The sequence below is a fragment of the Podarcis raffonei genome, chromosome 9 (assembly GCF_027172205.1).
Source record: "Podarcis raffonei isolate rPodRaf1 chromosome 9, rPodRaf1.pri, whole genome shotgun sequence".
Lineage (NCBI taxonomy): Eukaryota > Metazoa > Chordata > Lepidosauria > Squamata > Lacertidae > Podarcis > Podarcis raffonei.
In genome coordinates, this window is record NC_070610.1 from 68312668 (window position 1) to 68337194 (window position 24527).

The 24527-nt window shown below is 48.0% G+C and overlaps 1 protein-coding gene across 2 annotated transcripts in view; it reads right to left on the reverse strand.

The window, feature by feature from the left end:
- Positions 1–24527, reverse strand: part of CFAP299 (cilia and flagella associated protein 299) — a 353465-nt gene that overhangs the window by 43994 nt on the left and 284944 nt on the right. For both annotated transcript variants that reach the window (XM_053404315.1, XM_053404314.1), the window contains exon 4: positions 10966–11108. In XM_053404315.1, the coding sequence (XP_053260290.1) occupies positions 10966–11108 (143 nt within the window). The remainder of the gene's footprint in view (positions 1–10965; positions 11109–24527) is intronic.

Below are 24527 nucleotides of genomic sequence, written 5' to 3' on the forward strand. Positions count from 1 at the left end.
CAGAAGAGCGCTGCAGGGATGTTATGAATTTGTGCTGGATTTCTCTTTAATCTTGCTACAACAAACCAAAGCAGTTAAGGGGGAATGCAAAGAGGGAATTATACCCCACTGTTGGCTGCCAAGAACAGAAGCTAGGAAGATAAGAAGTTTGCTAAACAGCCATTCCAGTTCAAGACATGTAAGCAGAAAGAGGATAGTAACACCTCTTGCCTCCAACAAAAGGGTTCTCCAGTGTCTCTGGATGTGGTTAGATGGGGGGGGCGGGGCATACAACTTTGACAGGAGCATCAGCCAATGGATGACAATCCTCATCAGGAGAAAGCATATGGAACGCCAGTCTCTTAGATTCTCTTGATAAAAGTGAGTGGAAAGGGTGATTCTAATCCTCAATTCCTATACAGTGGTACCTCTGGTTATGAACTTAATTTGTTCTGGAGGTCCGTTCTTAACCTGAGGTACCACTTTAGCTAATGGGGCCTCCCGCTGCCACTGCCACACAATTTCTGTTCTCATCCTGAGGTAAAGTTCTTAACCCGTGGTACTACTTCCCAAAGTGTTTGTAACCTGAGATGTTTGTAACCTGAGGTACCACTGTATATTGTTTGGAAAATGCCAGCTCTTTAATTGCCCCTGTTTTGTCGTCTAGGAGAAAAAGTTCTAGTCATTTATTTATATCCAAATCCAAAGGTCTTTAACCTGGGAGAAATCTACTGTTGCGCTAAACAAAGAAAACAAGATTTGATGATGGTTATACCAGAGTGCACTCTTACTTATGGATTATAAACAGGAATAAATATTCTGTGGTCCTCACACTGAACCTGACAATGACCCTCTTGCCTTCTTACCTTCCAAGGTCAGACCACAGTACAGGCACGCCAGATTCCAGTTGACAATGGGGTTGCCCGGCACGTGTGACATCACAAGGCTGGGAACACATTAGACCAGGCAAAGGCAAACTCGGCCCTCCAGATGTTTTGGCACTACAACTCCCATCATCCCAAGCTAACAGGACCAGAGGTCAGGGATGATGGGGATTGTAGTCTCAAAACATCTGGAGGGCCGAGTTTGCCTATGCCTGCATTAGACCAATGCTCCACCATCTGCACTGTTTCTTCCCTGCTTTCAGATAATTTTACTCAGCCCTATCAGGATTATGGCTTTATCTTGTACAAGGCTTTGGTCTTCTGCACCTTTAAGACCACCTCCTCCTCAATTACATTCTCTGATCTACTTCTCTTAAATACAAATACTTCTCTATCAAATACACGTTCATGATTATCCCATCTACATGCTAAATTTGGACAACAAGGGCACAGAGAGAAACATCTTTGGTGCTTGTACCTCTGTTGTACGTTCCCTTTTCCCTAGAGAATCAACAAAGCAGGAACTTGCCTTGAATGCCTTTTGAAAATATATGCGAGGTCATTTCTATTTACATTGGCTTTTGATAACCAGGAATAAGCTTTTAATTGGATCTGAGGCTCTGGCAAATGAATATGAAATAAATATGTATTTTGAAGGCAAGTTCACAGACTTCATAGCTGCAGGATTAAGTCATGACATGCATGCGTGCAACTACTTTCAGAGATAAAATGCTACAAATAGATTGCCAAACTTCAAAGCACAATGTTTTCCAGTACACTTAAGTTCACACATTCAGCTGCAAGTCACCAAACGGTTGTTGCTCTTGTTGTTTGTACTTGTTAGTTGCTTTCTCACAGGGTGACCCAAAGCGACTACATTAAAATCAATTTTAAAAAATTAGAAAATTGTCCAGTAGCACCTTAGAGACCGACTAAGTTTGTTCTGGGTATAAGCTTTCGTGTGCATGTACACTTCTTCAGACGAAAGCTTATACCCAGAGCAAACTTAGTTGGTCTCTAAGGCGCTATTGGACAATTTTCTATTTTTTTTATTTATTTTGACTGCGTCAGACCAACATGGCTACCTGCCTGAATCTAGTACATTGAAATCAGTTAAGAACCAATTAAAAAAACCCCCACAAATATATCTGTCAGAGGCTCAGGAGCAGAAGAGCAGGGGAGAGAGCAAATAGAGAGCGGAGGAGAGGAATCAGAGGGGAGCGTAGGGGAATATGACAGTGGACCGAGAGATTCCATGAGCTTCTCCAGCGAATCAGAAGATTCCCAGGAGGGGGCGCCTATGGTAAGGGCGAGGCGAATCCCAGAGGGGACGATCCATAAACAGGGAACCAGAGGGGAGTCCCAAAGGAGTAGCGGAGAAGTAGGGCCAGTTCCCCCACCAGAGCACAGTGGGGGAGAAGAGGCATGGGAGTCAGGACCAGCGTCTCCTCCATCGGGGAGTGGGGAGACGGAGGGAAGGGCAGGTCCAGCTAGCCTCCCCGAAAGGGGGAGCAGTGACACAAGTGTAACGGTCAGAAGGAAAGTGGGAGGCTGCGCGCGCGCGCCAAGTTCAAATGTGGAGGAGCGCGGGACAGCAGAAAACCCGGATTGGGAGCCAGGTCCTAAAGCCCGAAAGAGGGGGGAGGAGGAGTCGGGAGAATCAGCGTCAGAAGAATCTCGGAGGGCAGAGACTCCGACTAGCAGAAGGACCCAGAGAAAGAAGGAACAGAGGAAGAGGTGGAGTAAAGCTAGAATCTTAAGCTGGTGTCAGGGGGGCGGAGATTCAGATGGGACTTCTATGATCTGACGGATAGATGTAGCGTTGCGCGCTGCACGTCTGGAAATGAGACTGAACTTCAATAAAGACTTTTGAACTTGAGCAAGAAGCAGCGTTGGTCTTGTGTGAGCTGGGACCTTGGGCAGCGCTGACAGTAAGTCCCATCTCAAATAAACTCTGCGAGCTCACGGAGATAGGCAAAGATGACGACTGAGGAAAAAGTCAAGCAATTGCAGGAAGCGGTGTCAACGCTCTACGCAGAATTAGCTGCGTCTAGGAAAAAAGAAGAAGACACAGCTGCGCTCTGCCAGGATCTGCAAGCCAGGTGGGACAAATGGGGAAAGGAGGGGCAGCTGGGAGCCAAGCCGGAGGGAGTTAGCCTCGGGAAAAGGGGGGCAAGCCTTGTGACCCATTTTGACGGGAACCTGCAGCAGTACCCTAACTTCAGAGCAGAAGTAGTCTTCGCGCTCAATTTGCTTCGGAAAGATTTTAGAGATGAGGAGGAGAAAGTGGGTTTCATAATCACTCATCTGCATGGGGAAGCTAAGTCGTGGCTGCGAACTTTGCTACGCGAAAATGACCCCGCCCTCAAAGATTCAAGCGCTTTTATTGGAGCCATGGACGCTTGCTTTAAATCAACGGTGGATGTGGATGTCGCTAGAAGGGAAATGCATGGATTGCGACAAGGGAGAGCGACGGTGCGCCAGTATCATTCCCGCTTTTTTGGGTTAGTAAATGTGCTGGGCTGGCAGAAGGACTCAGCTGCCGTCAGGGATCTGTTCTGGGAGGGGCTGAATGGAGCCGTTAAAGATGAACTGGCGAGGGGGGAGAGACCCCAAAATACAACAGAAGTAGTCCAAAGGGCGCTTGCAATTGGGGTGCGCCTGGAAGAACGCCCGTGGAGCAGGGAGGAGGGGCGAAGAGCAAACACGTCAGTTAGAACGACTCCCTTCCTACCCAGAGAGACAGAGCGCGCTCAGTCCACGCCTCCTCTCATAAGTGGAGAGGAGCCAATGGAAATCGGAGGTGCAAGGGCTCAGACAGCAAGCAGAGCCCAGACACCAGGAGCAGTCAAGGCGAAGGCTCCTAGAGGGAGCAGGAAGTGTTACATCTGCGACAGTGCACAGCACATGGCGAAAGAGTGTCCCCAGAGGCTCCAGAAGCACACTGCAGCCTCAGCAACTGTTAAAGGAGGAATTCAGCAGGGAGTTGAGCAGCAGGGAAAAGGCGACGCCTGGTGGGAGATGGAGGCTCTGGGGCTCAACCAGGCGAGTCAGTGAAACAGTCCCCAGAGATTTTGCAGCCCACAGACCCCCTCCCACCCAAACCAGTGGTGCAACTCACTGCATCGCTCCAGCTGCCCGATGGGCTCACCCTGGAGGTCCCTATTACCATTGACTCTGGTAGCAACGCAGACTTTGTAGGGTTGGACTTCGTCAAGCAGCATCGCATAGCACTCCTGCCAGCCACGATGCCCCTAAATGTTGTCACGGTAGATGGCAGGAAGATACTGGGAGGAGAGGTGGTACAGCAAACACCGCCTCTGGTGATGCAAATTGGAAACCACCGCGAAGTCATCAGTTTCAACGTCACCCACCTGTCGGACACGCCCATAGTGTTGGGCATGAGTTGGCTGGATAGGCACAGCCCGGCATTAGCGTGGTACCAGCGGCAATTGACCTTCTGCTCTTCCTACTGCGCAGCGCACTGCATCCAGACCTGCCAGGAAGGAGAGGGGCAAGAGGATGCACCGCAGCTACACCTAGGCGTGGTGCAAGCGGTGCCCAACAAGTACAAGGCCTTTTTGGAAGTCTTCTGCGAGAAGGAAGCAGACAAGCTGCCTCCCCACAGACCCTACGACTGCAAGATTGACCTCCTGCCAGGGGCGACGCTGCCAACTGGGAAACTGTACTCCATGTCTGAAGACGAAATGCAAGAACTCAGGGAGTTCATAGATCGCAATTTGAAGCGGGGATTCATCCGGGAATCCAAAGCAGTGGGGGGCAGTCCCGTGTTTTTCGTGAAGAAGAGAGACACGCCCGAACGGAGGCTCATAGTGGATTACAGAATCATCAATTCCAGGACAAAGCCCGCAGCATTCCCCATGCCCAAAATTGACGACCTGCTCGCGACGGTGAGGAAGGGACGGATCTTCACCAAGTTGGATTTACGAGGGGCCTACAACCTTATACGCATGCGGGAGGGCGACGAGTGGAAGACAGCCATGTTTACGCCTTTAGGAACCTATGAATACAGAGTCATGCCGTTTGGTCTCCAAAATGGCTCCCATTGTTTCCAAGCTTTCATGCACCACGTGCTAGCGGGACTCCTCTACAAGAAGTGCGTCTGCTTTTTAGATGATATCCTGATCTTTTCGGACTCGCAGGAGGCGCACGAGGAGGACGTCAAGGAGGTCCTGCAGAGACTACGGGAGCACAGACTTTACGCCAAACTGGAGAAGTGCCAGTTCGACACGACAGAGGTGGATTTCCTGGGCTACAAGCTGTCCAACAAGGGACTTGCCATGGACAGCGCCAAGGTCCGCTCAGTGTTGGACTGGAAGAGCCCGCGCAACCGGAAGGAGGTCCAGAAGTTCGTCGGTTTCGCCAACTTTTATCGCAAGTTCATCAAGGGGTTCGCGAAGGAGACAGCGGCCATCACGGACACCCTCAGCTCCAAGAAGAAGTTCACCTGGACGGACCAGGCGGAGCAGTCCTTTCGGAGGCTCAAGCGTCTCTTCGCGTCCGAAGAACAGCTGCTACACGTAAACCCCAGCAAACCGATGAGGGTTGAAACGGACGCCTCGGACAGAGCGGTGGGGGCGGTCCTGTTGCAGCAAGATCCGCAAGGGGACTGGAGACCGTGCGCATTCTACTCCAGGAAGCTCAGCACGTCGGAGCAGAACTACACCATCTGGGACAGGGAGTTGCTGGCCATTCATGCAGCTTTCAAGGCGTGGCGGCACTTCCTCGTCGGAGCCAGACACACGGTGCAGGTTCGCACGGACCACAAGAACCTGGAGTACTGGCGCACGGCGAAATTCCTGAACCAGAGACACATCCGCTGGGCGGAGTTCTTTGCAGATTTCGATTTCCGGATAGAATACATCCCGGGAGACAACAACGTCATGGCGGATGCGCTATCCAGGAAGCCGCAGTATCTCGAGGAAGCGGCACCGGCAGCGGCCAAACACATTTTCGCACCAGAGGTGTGGGCGTGCGCTTCAGCCGCAGTGGACCTGGACGCAGTCCGTCGTGCGCTACAGGCGGATTCGTTTGCGCAAACCAAGATGGAGGAGGTGCGAAACGGCACAGCGAGGGACGACGAGTTCCAGATACGCGACGGACTACTCCTCCGCAAAGGGGCTCTCTACGTACCGGGAGAAGACCTTCGCGCGAGAGTCTTGCAGCAGCTGCACGACACGCCCAGCGCTGGGCACTTCGGCAAGGACAAGACGGCGGAATTAGTCACCAGGGACTTTTGGTGGCCCAAGGTGCGGGGAGAAGTTGCGGATTACGTTTCCAGGTGTGACACCTGCCAAAGGGCCAAGCCAGTACACAGGAAGCCGGCGGGTCTGCTGGAACCGCTGCAGACGCCGCTCGAACCATGGGAGAAAGTGGCCCTGGACTTTGTTACAGATCTGCCCAGTTCGCGCGGCAAAACAGCAGTACTCGTGGTCGTGGACCTCTTCACCAAAATGGCGCATTTCATTCCGTGCGCGAAGGTGGCCACAGCGGAACAGACCGCCAAGCTGTTCATAGACCACGTGTTCAAAGCTCACGGCCTGCCGCGGTCCATCCTGTCCGACCGGGGCCGCCAATTCATCTCGAACTTTTGGCAGAAGCTGCTGGGCATCCTGAACGTCAAGATCAACTTAGCGTCGGCACGACACCCGCAGACCAACGGACAAGCGGAGAGGGTCAACGCCATCATGCAGCAGTACCTGCGATGCTACGCCAATCAACAGCCCTCGACCTGGGTGGACTACCTACCGCTAGCCGAGTTTGCCTACAACAACACGAAGCACGGGTCTACAGGGGTGACACCGTTCTTCGCCAACAATGGGCGCCACCCCAGAACCTTCCCGGGGTTGGAGACCGAGGCAGAGGGGGAGCCACGGGGGGCAGAGCACTTAGCCGCAGAGTTACAGGAGGTCCATGAGCAACTCCGAAGGCACTTGGAACTCGCGAAACACGCCTACAAGATGCAGGCAGACAGGCACAGGAGGGTTGGGGAAGACATACAGGTAGGGGACTGGGTCTGGTTAGCAGCTCAGGCAGTGCCGGCCAGAACGCTAGCTAAGAGGAAGCTAGGACACAAGCAGCTGGGACCTTACCAGGTCGCGGCACAAATCAATCCAGTGGCCTACCGGTTGACACTCCCGGAGGGCTCCAGAATGCACCCAGTCTTTCACAGGTCAGTGCTCACGCCTTACAAGGCGCCCCACAGGTTTCAGGCGCCAGGGACCGCACCAGCTCCACGTAGCCCATCGCCAGCAGGGGAGGGACCACAGAGGGCGACGCCACTCAACGAGGTCACAGAGATTTTGGACTCCAGATGGGGGGAAGAGGGAGTTGAATATCTCCTCGCCAGGGAGGGTACTCCGGCCAGCGCCAACGAGTGGGTGCCGTGCTACGCCGTGGAGGAGCACTATCTCAAAGACGAGTTCCATTCGATCTTCCCACACAGACCCATGCCGGCGGAGTATTTTGACGACTGGCTTTTCACACCCACACTGTCAGCCAGCACGTTCCAAGGTTTCTCCTCAGATGAGGAGCCGACGCCGGGGATGAGCTCCCCGGAGGGGTCGCTCTCGGGGTTTGCCACGGACCGCTCCTATTGGTGGGACACTCAACCAGAAGTGGGGTGGAGCAGGGAACTGCTGAGGGGGCCCTTGCACACAGCCTCACCCGAGGGACCGGGGGGAGAGGAGGACATGGACGTGTGGAGGGAGGATCTTGGTTTTGAGCACGACAGCAGAGAAATGGAAGCAGAGGAAGTCGACGTCGACGAACCCATCGTGGGGGGGCCTGATCCCGCTGGACGGTTGCACACCAGGGAGAGAGAACGGAAGCCAGCACTCACACCCCCAGCGCTGGAGCACCTGGAACCCACACCCGAAGAGGGGGAGGGGGGAAGGGGGGGCTTCGAGGGGGGGATGGATGTCAGAGGCTCAGGAGCAGAAGAGCAGGGGAGAGAGCAAATAGAGAGCGGAGGAGAGGAATCAGAGGGGAGCGTAGGGGAATATGACAGTGGACCGAGAGATTCCATGAGCTTCTCCAGCGAATCAGAAGATTCCCAGGAGGGGGCGCCTATGGTAAGGGCGAGGCGAATCCCAGAGGGGACGATCCATAAACAGGGAACCAGAGGGGAGTCCCAAAGGAGTAGCGGAGAAGTAGGGCCAGTTCCCCCACCAGAGCACAGTGGGGGAGAAGAGGCATGGGAGTCAGGACCAGCGTCTCCTCCATCGGGGAGTGGGGAGACGGAGGGAAGGGCAGGTCCAGCTAGCCTCCCCGAAAGGGGGAGCAGTGACACAAGTGTAACGGTCAGAAGGAAAGTGGGAGGCTGCGCGCGCGCGCCAAGTTCAAATGTGGAGGAGCGCGGGACAGCAGAAAACCCGGATTGGGAGCCAGGTCCTAAAGCCCGAAAGAGGGGGGAGGAGGAGTCGGGAGAATCAGCGTCAGAAGAATCTCGGAGGGCAGAGACTCCGACTAGCAGAAGGACCCAGAGAAAGAAGGAACAGAGGAAGAGGTGGAGTAAAGCTAGAATCTTAAGCTGGTGTCAGGGGGGCGGAGATTCAGATGGGACTTCTATGATCTGACGGATAGATGTAGCGTTGCGCGCTGCACGTCTGGAAATGAGACTGAACTTCAATAAAGACTTTTGAACTTGAGCAAGAAGCAGCGTTGGTCTTGTGTGAGCTGGGACCTTGGGCAGCGCTGACAATATCTAAATAGGTAAAAGGCAGGACTTACAGATCCTACACCACCAAAAGAGGCCATGATGCCACCATTCAAATTAAGGGCCAAAAACCCAGGGCAAGAGAAAAAAGAGAGCATTTCACCAATGGGAGGCCACCACTGAAAAGGCCGAATATTGTGTTGACATCCTATGAACACCTTGAGAAGGGAGCACAGGGAGAAGGGCCTCAGATTATATTGCAGGGGGAAATGTTGAATGGTGCATGCGAAATTAAGCAACAGACATATGCACATCAACAAGCGTTAGAGCTTTCTGATGCACATTCTTGATGCTACTCCAATACAGTGGTACCTTGGGTTAAGTACTTAATTCGTTCCGGAGGTCCATTCTTAACCTGAAACTGTTCTTAACCTGAAGCACCACTTTAGCTAACAGGGCCTTCTGCTGCCGCCGTGCCGCTGGAGCCTGATTTCTGTTCTCAAACTGAAGCAAAGTTCTTAACCCGAGGTACTATTTCTGGGTTAGCGGAGTCTGTAACCTGAAGCGTATGTAACCTGAAGCGTATGTAACCTGAGGTACCACTGTATTCTTCCAGCTATACTGTTCCCTGGTGTGTTTTTTCAGAGTCCAGTGTAAAATTCCTAAATGGCTTGGGCCCAGGTAGCTACAGGACCACTGGTTTCCATATCAGACTGTCCACCAATTAAACCTTCAGAAGGGGCTCTGTTTCATGTCCTGTCTCTGTCTGAGGTTAAGTTGGTAAGCAGGCATTCACTGCTGCAGCTACGAGGCTCTGGAATGGCCTCCCTCAAGAACTGTACAGTCATACCTCGTGTTACGTTTGCTTCATGATAAGTTCTTTCAGGTTGCGTCCTGTGGCGACCCAGAAGTACTGGAAAGGGTTACTTCCGGGCATCGACGCTCATACATGTGCAGATGCGCAAAATGACGTCACACGCATGCGTAGAAGCGGCGAATCTTAACCCGCGCATGCGCAGACGTGCCACTGAGGGTTGCGTTCTGCTCATGTTGCGAACGGGCCTCTGGAATGGATCCCGTTCGCAACCAGAGTTACCACTGTGCAGTGGTACCTTGCAAGACGAAATTAATTCGTTCCGCGAGTTTTTCTTCTTGCGAGTTATTTCTCTTGCGAAGCACGGTTTCCCATAGGAATGCATTGAAAATCAATTAATGCGTTCCTATGGAAACTGCTTGCCGGGCTGGCGGTGTGGAGAAGGGCTTTTCTCCCCACCGCAAGCCTTCAGAACAGGTCCGGGAACAGAGGGGAAGGCGTGCAGCGCTTCTCCTCTGTTCCCAGGGCTTGCGGTGGGAGGAGGGTTTTTCCTCCCCACCACCAACATTCAGAACAGCATTCTGAATGTTGGCGGTGGGAAGGAAAACCCTTCTCCCACCGCAAGTCTTCAGGACAGGTCCGGGAACAGAGGGGAAGGTGCGCTGCGCTTCTCCTCTGTCCCCGGACCTGTTCTGAAGGCTGGCGGGGGGAGGAGGTCTCTCCGCCCCACCGCCAGCCTTCGCAGGAGCCTTCCGAAGGCTGGCGGGGGGAGGAGGTCTCTCCGCCCCACCGCCAGCCTTCAGAAGAGGTCCGGGGACAGTGGGGAAGACGTGCTGCGCTTCCCCGCTGTCCCCGGAGATTTCCCTATGGGCTTTCATCTTGCGAAGCAAGCCCATAGGGAAATTCGTCTGGCGAAGCACCACGAAAAACGGAAAACTCTTTCTTCTTGCGAGTTTTCCGTCTTGCGAGGCATTCGTCTTGCGAGGTACCACTGTATTTCACTCTCCATTTTTCAGTTTCCTGGTGGGCCTGTTCTTTTTCCATTGGACTTTTTAAAAACAACAACTAATAATGTGTTGTTTGGACTGTCCTCATGCCCCTTTGCTACTATGTAAATTGACTTTGTATTGCTGTTAATTTGATGTGATTACTGTTGTTTCCATGTTACTGTATTACAGTGGTACCTCGGGTTACAGATGCTTCAGGTTACAGACTCCACTAACCCAGAAATAGTACCTCGGGTTAAGAACTTTGCTTCAGGATGAGAACAGAAATCAGGATGAGAACAGCGCGGGGGCAGCGGGAGGCCCCATTAGCTAAAGTGGTGCTTCAGGTTAAGAACAGTTTCAGGTTAAGAACGGACCTCCGGAACGAATTAAGTACTTAACCCGAGGTACCACTGTATTTGTAGCTCAGTTGTATGAACAATTAACATCGATACCTTCTCACTGAAGTCAATGGCCATCATCCAGAAGTCTATGGGCATGCATGTTTCTAACTAAAAAAGGCAGAGATCTGAGAACAGGTCATGGCCTTCCCACAATTGTCAATGGAAACTTGCTATGCTAACCGTCTGTATTTCATAAATAGGAAAAAAATGAACAACGAACCTCAGATCAGAGCGCCTGGGGAAAAGCTTCTTCTTGCCACTGAAATAGACTTCAAACTCGTCCACCTTTAACCGGTGTGCATAATCGATATATGCAGATACTTCCTGGCCACGTAAATTATGATCCCGAATGAAGATTATGGACTGGGAATGGGGGAGAGAGAGGAAGGGGATAGAAAAGTGTGATTAAAATAAAGTGTCCAAACAAGAAAGACTTTTGCTATTCATATTGATTATTTGCTTTTGAGGACATGTACTATATTTCATGCTGTACTAAGTCCAAGCTGTTATTATTATTATTTTAAATTTGTATACTGCCCTTCCTTCGCAACAGAGTGTATGTTTACTCCAAAGTAAGTCCCATTGAGTTCAGTAGGGCTTACTCACAGAGAAGAGCATGTTAGATTGCATTTTGCATTTGCAAAGAGTTATGCAAATATCAGTGTGTTTGTTCTTGCAGAAACACGTTCCTCTGCTTTAGACAGAGAGAAAGATCACTCAAGGCCAAAGAGTGAATTCATGGAAAAGTCCTGGACCCAGCTTGCACTGCCTTTGCACTAAGCCGGTCTGGCTTTCATACAAGTGTATCCCAGAAAACACCTTTAGTATCTAACAAGTAGTACACTGACTCACAGCCTTGGAGACCCACTGTTAGAATGAGCCCCGAATTAATCAGTGAAGTAATATTTTACATTCTGCTCCAGCCTGTTTCCTATTTAGTTCATTATTTTCCATACATTGTCTTTCCATCTTTACAAAAGGAAGCCAATACAAAAGGAAGCCAGTACGTTTCTGAGCACAATTCAAAGTGTTGGTGCTGACCTTTAAAGCCCTAAACGGCCTCGGTCCAGTATACCTGAAGGAGCGTCTCCACCCCCATCGTTCTGCCTGGACACTGAGGTCCAGTGCTGAGGGCCTTCTGGTGGTTCCCTCGCTGCAAGAAGCCAAGTTACAGGGAACCAGGCAGAGGGCCTTCTTGGTGGTGGCACCCGCTCTGTGGAACGCCCTCCCACCAGATGTCAAAGAGAAAAACAACCACCAGACTTTTAGAAGACATCTGAAGGCAGCCCTGTTTAGGAAAGCTTTTAATGTTTAATAGATTGTTGTATTTTAATATTCTGTTGAAAGCCACCCAGAGTGGCTGGGGAAACCCACCCAGATGGGCGGGGTATAAATAATAAATTATTATAATTTATTTCCAAACGTATTTTTATTATGAAAGAGTGGCAGCTTTCGTGTACCTTTGTTCAACAAACTTACATTGTACACGGCATCTTGCAAAGATATAAAGGCAACAGAAATATGTCCTTACTCCAATAGCGGGGAAACAACAAATTGCAACTTGAAATTGCCCGGAGACAACCAGAGGGGGACTCAGGAGCCTTTGGCTCACAGCCTATGCTTGAATCTTACCCTTAAACAGAAGCCATTGGGCAAGTTCAGTCAGGTTCTGATTGAATTGTCGTCAAATATTGAGCCAGCCCTTTGAAGGATAGAGCATCCTGCTCTGGGTTGCAAGAAGCTCTGTGGCTTCTGTCCATTTTTGTGCTGAACAAGATCCAGTAAACGAAGCTGAAGACTTGGAATAAGTGGATTTCGCTTTGCTCTGTGAGTGTGGTCTTTTGTTTCTGGAAGGACCTCATCTCCTTTCATTTAACTTTTCCTTGCCCTGAGGCTGTCAGGGGAAGGTGTGACCTGAGCTCTAATTACCTATTTGAATTTGCTAGGAAATTGCAGCCGCCTTAAGAGAAAATAGCCTTGAAGCTGCTTTTATAGAGAGAATATCTGAGTTACTTGGGGGTAGGGCAGTTTAGAAATGCTAAGAGACTATCTAATATAGGGGTCAGCAAACCTTTTCAGCAGGGGGCCGGCCCCACGGTCCCTCAGACCTTGGGGGGGGGGCGGACTATATTTTGGAAAGAAAAAAAAAAGAATGAATTCCTATGCCCCACAAATAACCCAGAGATGCATTTAAATAAAAGGACACATTCTACTCATGTAAAAACACACTGATTCCTGGACTGTCCGCAGGCTGGATTTAGAAGGGGTTTGGGCCGGATCCTGCCCCCGGGCCTTAGTTTGCCTACCCATGATCTAATACTACATATATTCTTGAACTGAGCAGTGACAGTAAGAATAAGTTCCTGTCTTGGGTCCTGGGGAAGAGAAAGGACATGTGGTACAGACATTCCCTGGCAAAATCTGAATAGTTTTTGTTTGTATTCTAAATAGGGGACAATTGTGCAAGAATGTTTCTGTTGCATCTTTGGTTGGTATGAATAGGTAACAGGATACTCTTGTGCAACTATGCTGCTGCTGCTACTGTGCCTTGGGAGCCAATATTGACTGAAAATATTAGTTTGTCATTGCTTTTCTCCCAAGAAGCAGGCGTCTTTTAATTTCCTGACTGCTGTCACCATCTGCAGTGATCATGGAGCCCAAGAAAGTAAAATCTATCACTGCCTCCATTTCTTCCCCTTCTATTTGCCAGGAGGTGATGGGACCAGTGGCCATGATCTTAGTTTTTTTGATGTTGAGCTTCAGAACATATTTTGAGCTCTCTACAAAGCATAGGAGCTCCAAAACAGGCATGGAGGAGTGTTCTTTAGAATTGGGTACATGTCAAAACTGAGGGACGCGGGTGGCGCTGTGGGTAAAAGCCTCAGCGCCTAGGGCTTGCCGATCGAAAGGTCGGCGGTTCGAATCCCCGCGGCGGGGTGCGCTCCCGCTGCTCGGTCCCAGCGCCTGCCAACCTAGCAGTTCGAAAGCACCCCCGGGTGCAAGTAGATAAATAGGGACCGCTTACTGGCGGGAAGGTAAACGGCGTTTCCGTGTGCTGCGCTGGCTCGCCAAGATGCAGCTTTGTCACGCTGGCCATGTGACCCGGAAGTGTCTCCGGACAGCGCTGGCCCCCGGCCTCTTGAGTGAGATGGGCGCACAACCCCAGAGTCTGTCAAGACTGGCCCGTACGGGCAGGGGTACCTTTACCTTTACCTTTACATGTCAAAACTAGGAAGCAGGATCCCGGTGGCAGAAGCAGGAACCCTGGAGTTGTGTTTTTATATGGAGGCATGTGAAACTGGGGTGGGGGAGACGACAACTACCGTATTTTTTGCACCATAACACTCACTTTTTTCCTCCTAGAAAGTAAGGGGAAATGTCTGTGCGTGTTATGGAGGGAATGCCTACGGATGGCGGGAGGATCTGCTGCAGTCATGAGCAGAGGATCCATGGTTCCCCTTCCTTCCCTCCTCCGTGGCTCGCTTTGAAACAGCAAAGCGGGAGAAGAGCCGCTGAGTGGGGAGGAGAGAGGGACAGAGAGCCTGCTTGCTTTAAAGGAGCAAAGCGGGAGAGGAGAGGAGCCTTCTCCTCTTATACCCCTCTTCTGCATTATTAACAGCATCCTTCTCCACCCACCCCATGAGTGTTCCTTGTCCCTTGAGTGCTTTTCCTTCCCTCCCCACTTAAAACGTGGTTACGAAGCACGGATCCACATGGATCCTCAGGATTTTTGCATTGGGCTACCCCAAACTCACCGTCAGATCACATGTCTGTGGCCACAGCATGAACCACAAAAATCATACATCCACTGTTTCGTTTAGAATATTTTTTTTTCTTGTTTTCCTCCTCTAAAAACTATGTACGTGTTATGGTCGGGTGCGTGTTATAGAGCGAAAAATACGGTAATTTGGAGGAGGGAATGCAGCACAATAATTGCATGTTCTAAGAAAGCTGAAAGTCACTCTCTTTGGCTCTCGGAGTAAAACAAACATTTGCCATTTCCACACATCAGGGAGATCAGTCGGTTTTGGAGGATGGGAAGAATGTGAGCAGGGAAGCCATGATACCACCATTAAAATAATGGTGCATATGTGGCTAGGGTATTTACCACTGTAAATATCCCAGACTGGAAAGACCAGAAGGATTGTATTAAAAAAAGGGGGGGGGGAGAGGTGCCTCAGAGTCAAAACTCAGCAACGTATTTTCCTCCCCAACCACTGCTGAGAAAAAGCCTCAGAAGAGGAAAAATTAAGCTGTGATAAAAGAATTTCTACTCATAGCAGAAAAGTATTTCCTCTGAATGGCAAGAGCTGTAATAAATGATATACTGAAGCTGCGAGGATAAAAGACAGAAAGCTTGTTGTGAGTATATGAATAATTGCTTCATTAAATAAAAAAAAAGCAGAAGTAACAGATTAAAAGCAAACACCTTGAATTACATGGGATGTTCCAATGTTTAAAAAGTTGGCAAAGTGTACTCTGTCTTATGTTCAGTGTACAACATAAAGGACATCTTTCAACTCTCATCTGATTGTAAAATTAATTTCCTAAAGTAGGTGTTTTCACACAAATCTGCCATGTGAAAAATGACAAAAGCTACACAGCTCTACAGGGAAGCAGCCTGGATGTCTATCAGTGTCTCTTAAAAAATTTTTTTTTAAAAATCTTCAAACACTCTATCAAAAATATTTGAAAGGAAAAAAGAACTCCTGTGATAAACGTACAAAGGCTTCCTTTTGCTTTTGATCCTGTATCACCTGTCAGCATTCAACTTCATTGTTCTTTTCGCCCCCTTTCAAAAAATTCATTTAGAAGCACTTTAAAAGCACTTATAAAGCTTTCATTCATAAAACTTACAAGTGCGTTGGATGGATTCTCTTAAGATGTTCTATCGCTTTTCAGTTTTGCCACACCTTTCTGCCTCAGAGGAGATAGGTTTATAGGCAGTCTTTTCAACATCTCAGCCCTTAGCGTGACCAACAGCAGACAATGTGTTTCATACAGTACTGATAATTAAACAGTCAGTGCGAACGTCACAAGATAACTTTTAAGGGTGTGGGTGCAAAGCCATTTCGAGGTGATGGGATGCACAACCAGTTCAGTCTACATGGCGCTTGCTCCCATCCCAAGCTCACCTCCAGCACTTCGCACACAAAGCGCATTGGCTCATTGCAACATCTCTGCTCTGCCTTCAATACAAAATTCCCAGGGGGTCTTGCGATATCAGATAAAACATCACAACGAAACAAGAGAGCACACAGAAAAACAGCAGCACACAGTAAGTCGAAAGCATCACTAAAACAATAGAAGGCCAAGTAAAAAATCACCAAGAGCTCAGGTAAGTTAGACAGTTTCCACCTGGCACCTAAAAGCCATTCAAATTGGTTGTCTCATAAAGAAGGGAAGGGAGTTCTTTTCTGGCATCCTCTCATGTCAACTCAGGAATAATAATAATAATAATAATAATAATAATAATAATAATAATAATAATATTTATTTATACCCTCCCCTCCCCGGCCAGAGCCGTGCTCAGTGCGGCTAACACCAGTAAAATTACAGTAAAAATATAATGGGGGGGGGCAATTTAAAATACAGGTTAAAATGCGATTTAAAATCCAGCCTCATTTTAAAAGTAGCCCATAGATCAAAACCATAAGGGGAAGGAAACATAAGGGTCAGACTGAGTCCAAACCAAAGGCCAGGTGGAAAAGCTCTGGTGGAACAGATGTCAAGTTTCGCAGGGCCCTAGTCTCTTGTGACAGAGCGTTCCACCAAGTCGGGGCCAGTACTGAAAAGGCCCTGGGCCTAGTTGAGACCAATCTAAGCACCTTGCGACACCCAGACCTGGGCCTCTAAGAAGCAGCTTAATATCAGGGCAGCTTTAATGGGAATTAAGGGCTCTTTGAATATTTGGGGATCCTAGACTGTCTTAAGAGTCTTAAGAGTAACCATGGGTTGTGGTGGGGGTATGGTTGAGAGTTGGAATAGCCTTCTAAAAATAAATAAATCAAGAATATTGATTTATTTAATTATGCAGTAGGAATAAAAACAGGATATTAACTCAGATTACACAATGTGTTTGTTTGTTTGTTTTTAAAGCCCTATCACACGTAACATTTATTAGTTTAAGGGTGAATAAAGAGATACAAAAGAAAAATTGGGCAGGTGTTCCCTTTAAAATACAGGATAGAGAAATTAAAGTCTTTTTAGATCTGCAGTCAGAAATTTCCAAGAAATGGAAGGATTTATAGTTTTTAACAATATGCTATAAAAAAGAAAAAAAAATACATTATTGATGTGGGACACTGTTTAACTTTTAGATAATGATACTCCTGCTTATTCCATGACAAAATCATAGGCTCTTTCATATTTGATAAAATCTTTTATCATTTTTCTTTTTATGCTTCCCCCTGCACTTTTTGAGGGGGATTAAAAATATATATATATAAAAGTTTTGTCACTCAGCGCCATAATAATAAAAGGATCAGATATAGAAGGATATATAGATATATATGAAAAGGTGGCTTTGATAATGCTGCAAGACACCTAGATCAAATAAAAAGTAGGGGATAACTATTAGATGGTTTAAAATTGGGGAATGTTTCTCAGCATGTTCAGAAAAGAAGACGAGGCTGCATTGCTTTTCCAGCCTTCCCCCTGCTGTTGCCATTTGCAAGAGGGAGGGGGCACAGCTGGAGGGACATTGGCATGGTGTGGCTGCGAAGACAATCTGATGCTCCAGATGCTGCCACCGCATTGTGCTAAGCTTCCAGCTGTCTTGCCCCAATCTCCATAAAAGGCAGCAACACACAGTGTTGGGAAGCTGGGAGAGCCATGTATCCCCACCCTCTCAGCTCCACTGTAGCTATTACTGCAAACAACAACAACAAGCCACCTCCATATTGTATTTGGTATATGGATGAAGAATCCAGAAAGTCTGCTTGATTTAGGATCAGGTAACTTCACAAACAACGGGACGCGGGTGGCGCTGTGGGTTAAACCACAGAGCCTAGGACTTGCCGATCAGAAGGTCAGCGGTTTGAATCCCCGTGACGGGGTGAGCTCCCGTTGCTCAGTCCCTGCTCCTGCCAACCTACAGTTTGAAAGCACATCAAAGTGTAAGTAGATAAATAGGTACCACTCTGGCGGGAAGGTAAATGGTGTTTCTGTGTGCTGCTCTGGTTTACCAGAAGTGGCTTAGTCATGCTGGCCACATGACCCGGAATCTGTACGCCTGCTCCCTCGGCCAATAAAGTGAGATGAGTGCCGCAACCCCAGAGTCCGTCACGAATGGACCTAATGGTCAGGGGTCCCTTTACCTTTACTTAACTTCACAAACCTTGATGGCAGAAAGTGAGGAGGAATTAAACAACCTTTTAATGAGGGTGGAAGAGGACAGCGCAAAATATGGTCTGAAGCTCAACATCAAAAAAACTAAGATCATGGCCACTGGTCCCATCACCTCCTGGCAAATAGAAGGGGAAGAAATGGAGGCAGTGAGAGATTTTACTTTCTTGGGCTCCATGATCACTGCAGATGGTGACAGCAGTCACGAAATTAAAAGACGCCTGCTTCTTGGGAGAAAAGCAATGACAAACCTAGACAGCATCTTAAAAAGCAGAGACATCACCTTGCCGACAAAGGTCCATATAGTTAAAGCTATGGTTTCCCCAGTAGTGATGTATGGAAGTGAGAGTTGGACCATAAAGAAGGCTTATTGTCGAAGAATTGATGCTTTTGAATTATGGAGCTGGAGGAGACTCTTGAGAGTCCCATGGACTGCAAGAAGATCAAACCTATCCATTCTGAAGGAAATCAGCCCTGAGTGCTCACTGGAAGGCCAGATCCTGAAGCTGAGGCTCCAATACTTTGGCCACCTCATGAGAAGAGAAGACTCCCTGGAAAAGACCCTGATGTTGGGAAAGATGGAGGGCACAAGGAGAAGGGGATGACAGAGAAGGAGATGGTTGGACAGTGTTTTCCAAAGGGAAAAAATAGCACACTCTAGGCCTCCACACTACTGGGCTCATTTTGCACTGGAGGGAAGAGACTCACACCAATCCTCTGCTGTGCTATGTCACTCATGCCTTGACTGACTGTATAAGCCAGTGTGTAGTTAGTTATGTGAGAAAGTTTTGGTCCTTTGAGGGCCTACACCATTTGTAGGCAAACTAAGGCCCGGGCGCCAAATTCGGCTCTATTGCCTTCTAAATGCGGCCCGCAGACAGTCCGGGAATCAGCGTGTTTTTACATGAGTAGAATGTGTCCTTTTATTTAAAATGCATCTCTGGGTCATTTGTGGGGCATAGGAATTCGTTCATTTTTTCTTCTTCAAATACAGTCTGCCCCCCCCAAGGTCTGAGGGACAGTGGACCAACCCCCTGCTGAAAAACTTTGCTGACCCCTGGCCTACACAATAGCAAACAGTCCTCCATGAGAAATCCTATTTTGGTGCACGTATTCAAGTGGAAAATCTGGGGTGGTGGGGAAATCGAAGCCTTAGCCATGCCACCTGGTGAAAGAGTCTTCAAGGAAGAAAAAAAAGTTGAAGGGGTGCGAAATAAAAGGTAAACGACTGGAAAGCAAAAGGAAGACAATATTTAGGAGTCAATTATTAACTCATTGAGGAAGCTTTCTTTTTTTTAAAAAAACACACACAACCCACCAAAACACGGACAGTTTTGCAGGTGCTGCCCCAAGGCCCTGAAACAACAATTTGACTGAAAAGGAGAGGCTTAAAATACATTACAAGTTAAAATAAATTCTTAATGACAGACCATTTATTTTTTCTTGAATACTGTTTGGCCTAATTTGTCACCTGCGGATCAGGTTACATCTAGCAAAAATACCACCGGGCTACGGCAGCGAAGGAAGCGGACCTCACTTCCATATCTTTAAAACAGATGGCCTTAGCCGTTCTGCTCTGGAAAAAATGTTGAAACTGACGGATTTGCCCAGAAGAGGGATGAAAGCCGACTAGAATATTATCTCACATTTCACGATGTTGCCTGCATGAAATACAAGGGTGCTGGCTTCAAGGAAAGGAAATTGTTAGCGGCTAATTTTTCAAAACACTATTGCTGGGAGATTCGTGCAAGGCTGTCACCCCAATACAATGATCTCTGCGTAGAAGCAGACTCTCATCTGCTCCTGTATAAATACTCCTCCCTCCCCAGTGAAATTTAATATAAGTGAAACCAACTTCCTTGGGCATCTAGAGCTGAAAGTTTAGCTACTGAAGCCCCCTTTTTGAAAGTGTTCATCACCTGTTTCTTCCTCCTGAACAAGCAACGAGTGACAAAGTGGACTGTCAGCATAGCAGGTGTACTGTATGCACATGGATTCTCATATACTGCTGTGCATATGGAACCTGCGGCATTCGGAACAGATATCTGAAATACTCAAGGTCTTGGCTTTTTTGTTGCTAAAAAGAAGCAGGTTTCTCAAGCTCTCGCTTTTGTGAGTGGATTCCACCCCCCCTTTTGCTCTTAAAAAAAAAAAGCAAGCTGCAAAATGAATAATGTTAAGGCTAAATAGTTGGAAAGCTTTTTGCTCTGCAGGACTTGTTCTATAGTGACCCCGATCGGTTCGGAAAAGTGAATAAAATCAGAACACCTTGTGAAATGTTTATAGAGATTGCTAACTGCACCCCAACAAGTGACAGGATCAAGGGAATAGATGCTTGCTCCCTAGGCCATCGCTCCTGAGTTTTTGTGTCATTTTTTTAAAAAAACAACACACCACATGCACAAAAGTTCAGAGGCACACATGAAAAAACAATAATCAACCCCCCACCACCAACCGCCCCCCTTCCTTCTGCATCTCAGAAGCAAGATTGCAGGGGAGACAGTGGCTGGCTGAGCAGCAGATGTCGCAGCTTTTAAGTCTTCAAAAGAAAAGCTTCTTCCCTGTACAGAAGAAGAACTGTTTTCCCTGTGTGTGCAACATGTGCTTTCCAGTCAACTATTATCCACAGTGTTCCACAGCTGCTGCTCTGACTGGAGGAAGCTCAGCAGACTGCGGATTTGCTTATCTGTGTAAACAGGGTGTTGGCTGCATTTGCAAGTAGTAATTCACAGTGAGAACAGGCTCCTGAGTGTGCGTTCCTGTATTCATTCAGATGGCATTAAAAACTGAAAAAGCTTTCTGTACTTTCCGTGCACCACCAAAGAAGCATGGACAGCAGGCAGGCCGGACTAAGCAGTAAGAACAGTCAGAAGGGAGCTGAGCTAAAAAGTCAGAGCCAAGGGACTTAACCATGAGCCCAGCGAGCCCTACTGGCTTGGGGCTGGGGCTGGTCAGAAGACCCTCCAAGTGTCCCTATTTTCCAGGAACAGTCCCAGATTTAAAGAAGCTGCCCTGGTTTCTGATTTGAACCCGGAATGCCCCATTTTTCCTAAAGACATCCCTATTTTCATCGGAGAAATGTTGGAGGGTACGGTGCTCTCAGGTGAGGAAGAAGAAGAGGAGGACATGGAGGGTGCCGTTGGTGTGGAGCAGGCTGATAAAGAAGAAGGGTCTCTCCACTCCTTCATCTTTAGTGGTTGGGGGAGCAGAGACAGTCCCACTGGCTCCCTGTACTGCCCCATCCACAGAACAGAGAGATTCTGTAGCAACAGGAGAGGGCTGGGAGGGGAGGATGGACGGCTGGAAGAGGAGGAGCAGCCCAGGGGACTATCTTCCATCCAACTGTCAAGAACTAGGTGCACCCTCTGCCATGGGTAACAGACCCACAGTCCTTGCCTCCAAGCCCAGTTATTTCTTACCACAATGAGAGTAAAAGGAATGGGGTAGGTGAAACACATGCTGTACCCTCTCTCTCAGCGGTACAGCAGTTCTCTGGACTATAACCCAGGAAAGTCTAGTAGGTGAGGTATGGCTAAGAGTTTGAGAAGTGATTAAGACTTGATGGTGTGGTCCCAGTGCAATGTCTTCTGAAGAGTTTGTGGGTATGCTCCTGAATGTTTAAGCTGCAAGGCGAAAATTATCCTTAAGCCACATGATCAGTGCCGTCAATTTGCTTTTCCTAAAGCCAGTCTAAAGACTGTTAAAGATATGGTTTAAATAATAAGAAAGAAAGATTGGCTACCATCTGATGTGTAAAACTTCTGAATGATCTTTTCTACCGGCTCCAAACAAGAGCTTCTTTGACTTTGCTATTTTCTTTTAACATTTTATGTCTTTCTGCTCCAGGTATCTTCAGGTGGCAAAACATCACTTGGGTTTTCAATATTCTTCCTTTTTGCAGTGGACTCCCACGTCAGAGCACACTTAGCCAAATACATTGAAGAAGAAAAAAAATCCAGCGAACTTGGCTGGGCAGATGTTGACGCTCTCCTTTGATTTCCAATGATGTTTTAATAACAGCTCTCTGCATCAGCAAATAGGTTCTCTTTGGTTCACTCAGCTCAAGAGCCTTGTACCCTTATGTCACCTGTTTCTAGGAAATCAAGGAATGTCCTACGTGAAGCTGTAGGCAGTATTCCAATCATTAGGACTGGGTTAAAGACAGGAGGGAAAGATTTCCTAGAGGATTTTTACTAATGAAGTAGGACGGTGTTTTTTGAGATGGTATTAACTGGTATGGAGCACTGACACCTCTTTTCTTGCTGCCACCTCACCCATGGCACTTTTATCAATATATGAGAACTGGTACCTCATTTAAAACAAGGGACGCGGGTGGCGCTGTGGGTAAAAGCCTCAGCGCCTAGGGCTTGCCGATCGAAAGGTCGGCAGTTCGAATCCCCGCGGCGGGGTGCGCTCCCGTCGTTCGGTCCCAGCGCCTGCCAACCTAGCAGTTCGAAAGCACCCCCGGGTGCAAGTAGATAAATAGGGACCGCTTACTGGCGGGAAGGTAAACGGCGTTTCCGTGTGCTGCGCTGGCTCGCCAGATGCAGCTTTGTCACGCTGGCCACGTGACCTGGAAGTGTCTCCGGACAGCGCTGGCCCCTGGCCTCTTAAGTGAGATGGGCGCACAACCCCAAAGTCTGTCAAGTCTGGCCCGTATGGGCAGGGGTACCTTTACCTTTACCTTTTACCTCATTTAAAAAGAGTTTCTAAGGTTAAAAAAACTTGAAGCCAGGACTGAGAAGGGGCATGAAACAGGCAAGACATATTGGTATCAACCACAGTGTGACATGGATGCTGATTTGGGTGTCTGATTGGAGGAAGCTATGTCGATATTTAGCAGTCAGCCTGCAACTTATGCACATTTAACTTGTGAGCACTACGTTTTATGCACAAGGAAGTGGACGTCCAGGGGAAAAAAAGCTTTGGCAACCCCACCCATCATTGCACCCAATGTGTTTTGACTTCAGGCACAATCTCTGGAAGGGAGCCCCTGCATAAGTTGTGGCCTTACTGTGTAGTCATCATGGATGGCAGTTGGTCAAAGCAGCAATGCTTACAGAATAATCTGCAGGAAGAGGACCTGGTGGCAACTTGGCAGTGCTGGCTGGAGAAGACTTGATGAGCAAAACATGTCCAGATCTGGCAAAACTGGATTCCATGTTCTCTCTTTGGTGATCCCTCATAGCCAAGTAAGATTGTCTTCTATAAACACAGTTTTAACACTGAGTCTGTAAGTGATTGTGGAGGCCTATTCTGGATCCACACATCCTTCCACAGTGGGGACATTGGTTCCTGGGTGGGAGTTGATCATGGTGAGGATTTGCCAAGCATGCCTTCCTCTTAGCGTTTCCCCCCCTTTTGTCCCGAGTTTGAGTGTCTTCAAATCCATGACACCTTTGGCTGTTCTCCAATTGGAGCGCTTGCAGGCCAGTGTTTCCCAGTTGCCGGTGTTTATACTACATTTTTTTAGATTTCCCTTGAGATAGTCTTTAAACCTCTTTTGTTGACCACCAGCATTACACTTTCCATTTTTAAGTTTGGAATAAGTAGTTGCTTTGGAAGACGATCATCAGGCATGACCAGTCCAACAAAGTGGATGTTGAAGAATCATTGCTTCAACACTGGTGATCTTTGCTTCTTCCAGTACACTGGTATTAGTTTGCCTGTCTTCCCATGTGATGTGTAAATTTTTTCAGAGACACCGTTGATGGATAATGCCTGGAGCTTTGGGATCATATCACAGCAATGTGAGAAGATGCCTCAAGGATAGGTTTCAATTCTGGTTTCAGGTCCTGGTCCAATTCTGAGGAAGGTTAATGGTTCAGCTGCATGCCTGCCTCTGAATACCCCTTTACCCTTTTGGAGCCACATGGTAGCCATCAGGGAACTGGATTATGGCATTATACAAACAGAAAAACCTAACTGGTTAATTTGCCATAATGTGCAATTTGAAGCAAGGGATAATTGCATTAAACAGATGTGATATACATAGGGTGGAAATAATGGAAAGGGGGGGGAGAGAAACACTATCTTTCAAAATGAAAGATATTCAAAATTCTTCAACGACCTTTCTATACCATTTGCAGAAAACACACACACACACACACACACACACACACACACACACACACACTAAAACCCCAACCCCCAAAGCATGAAGGCAACATCTGCCCATCATCTTCAGAAGTTCTTTGGAGTAATTGCTTAAATTATCTTTGTTAATGTATTTCCTCCTTGTTAATAGAAACGAGCAACTCATATTGATATGCTTTGGTTAATAAAAGATTTCCTGTTTGAGGCTTTGCAATTAAAGAACAAACATCCTCTTTCCAAGAATTTGAAGAAAACTTCCAAACATCTGCAAACGTTGTTTAAGGTTTTTCAGAGATCTTTCATATGTGGATTTCACCAGAGGCAGCAGCTGCTGCCAAA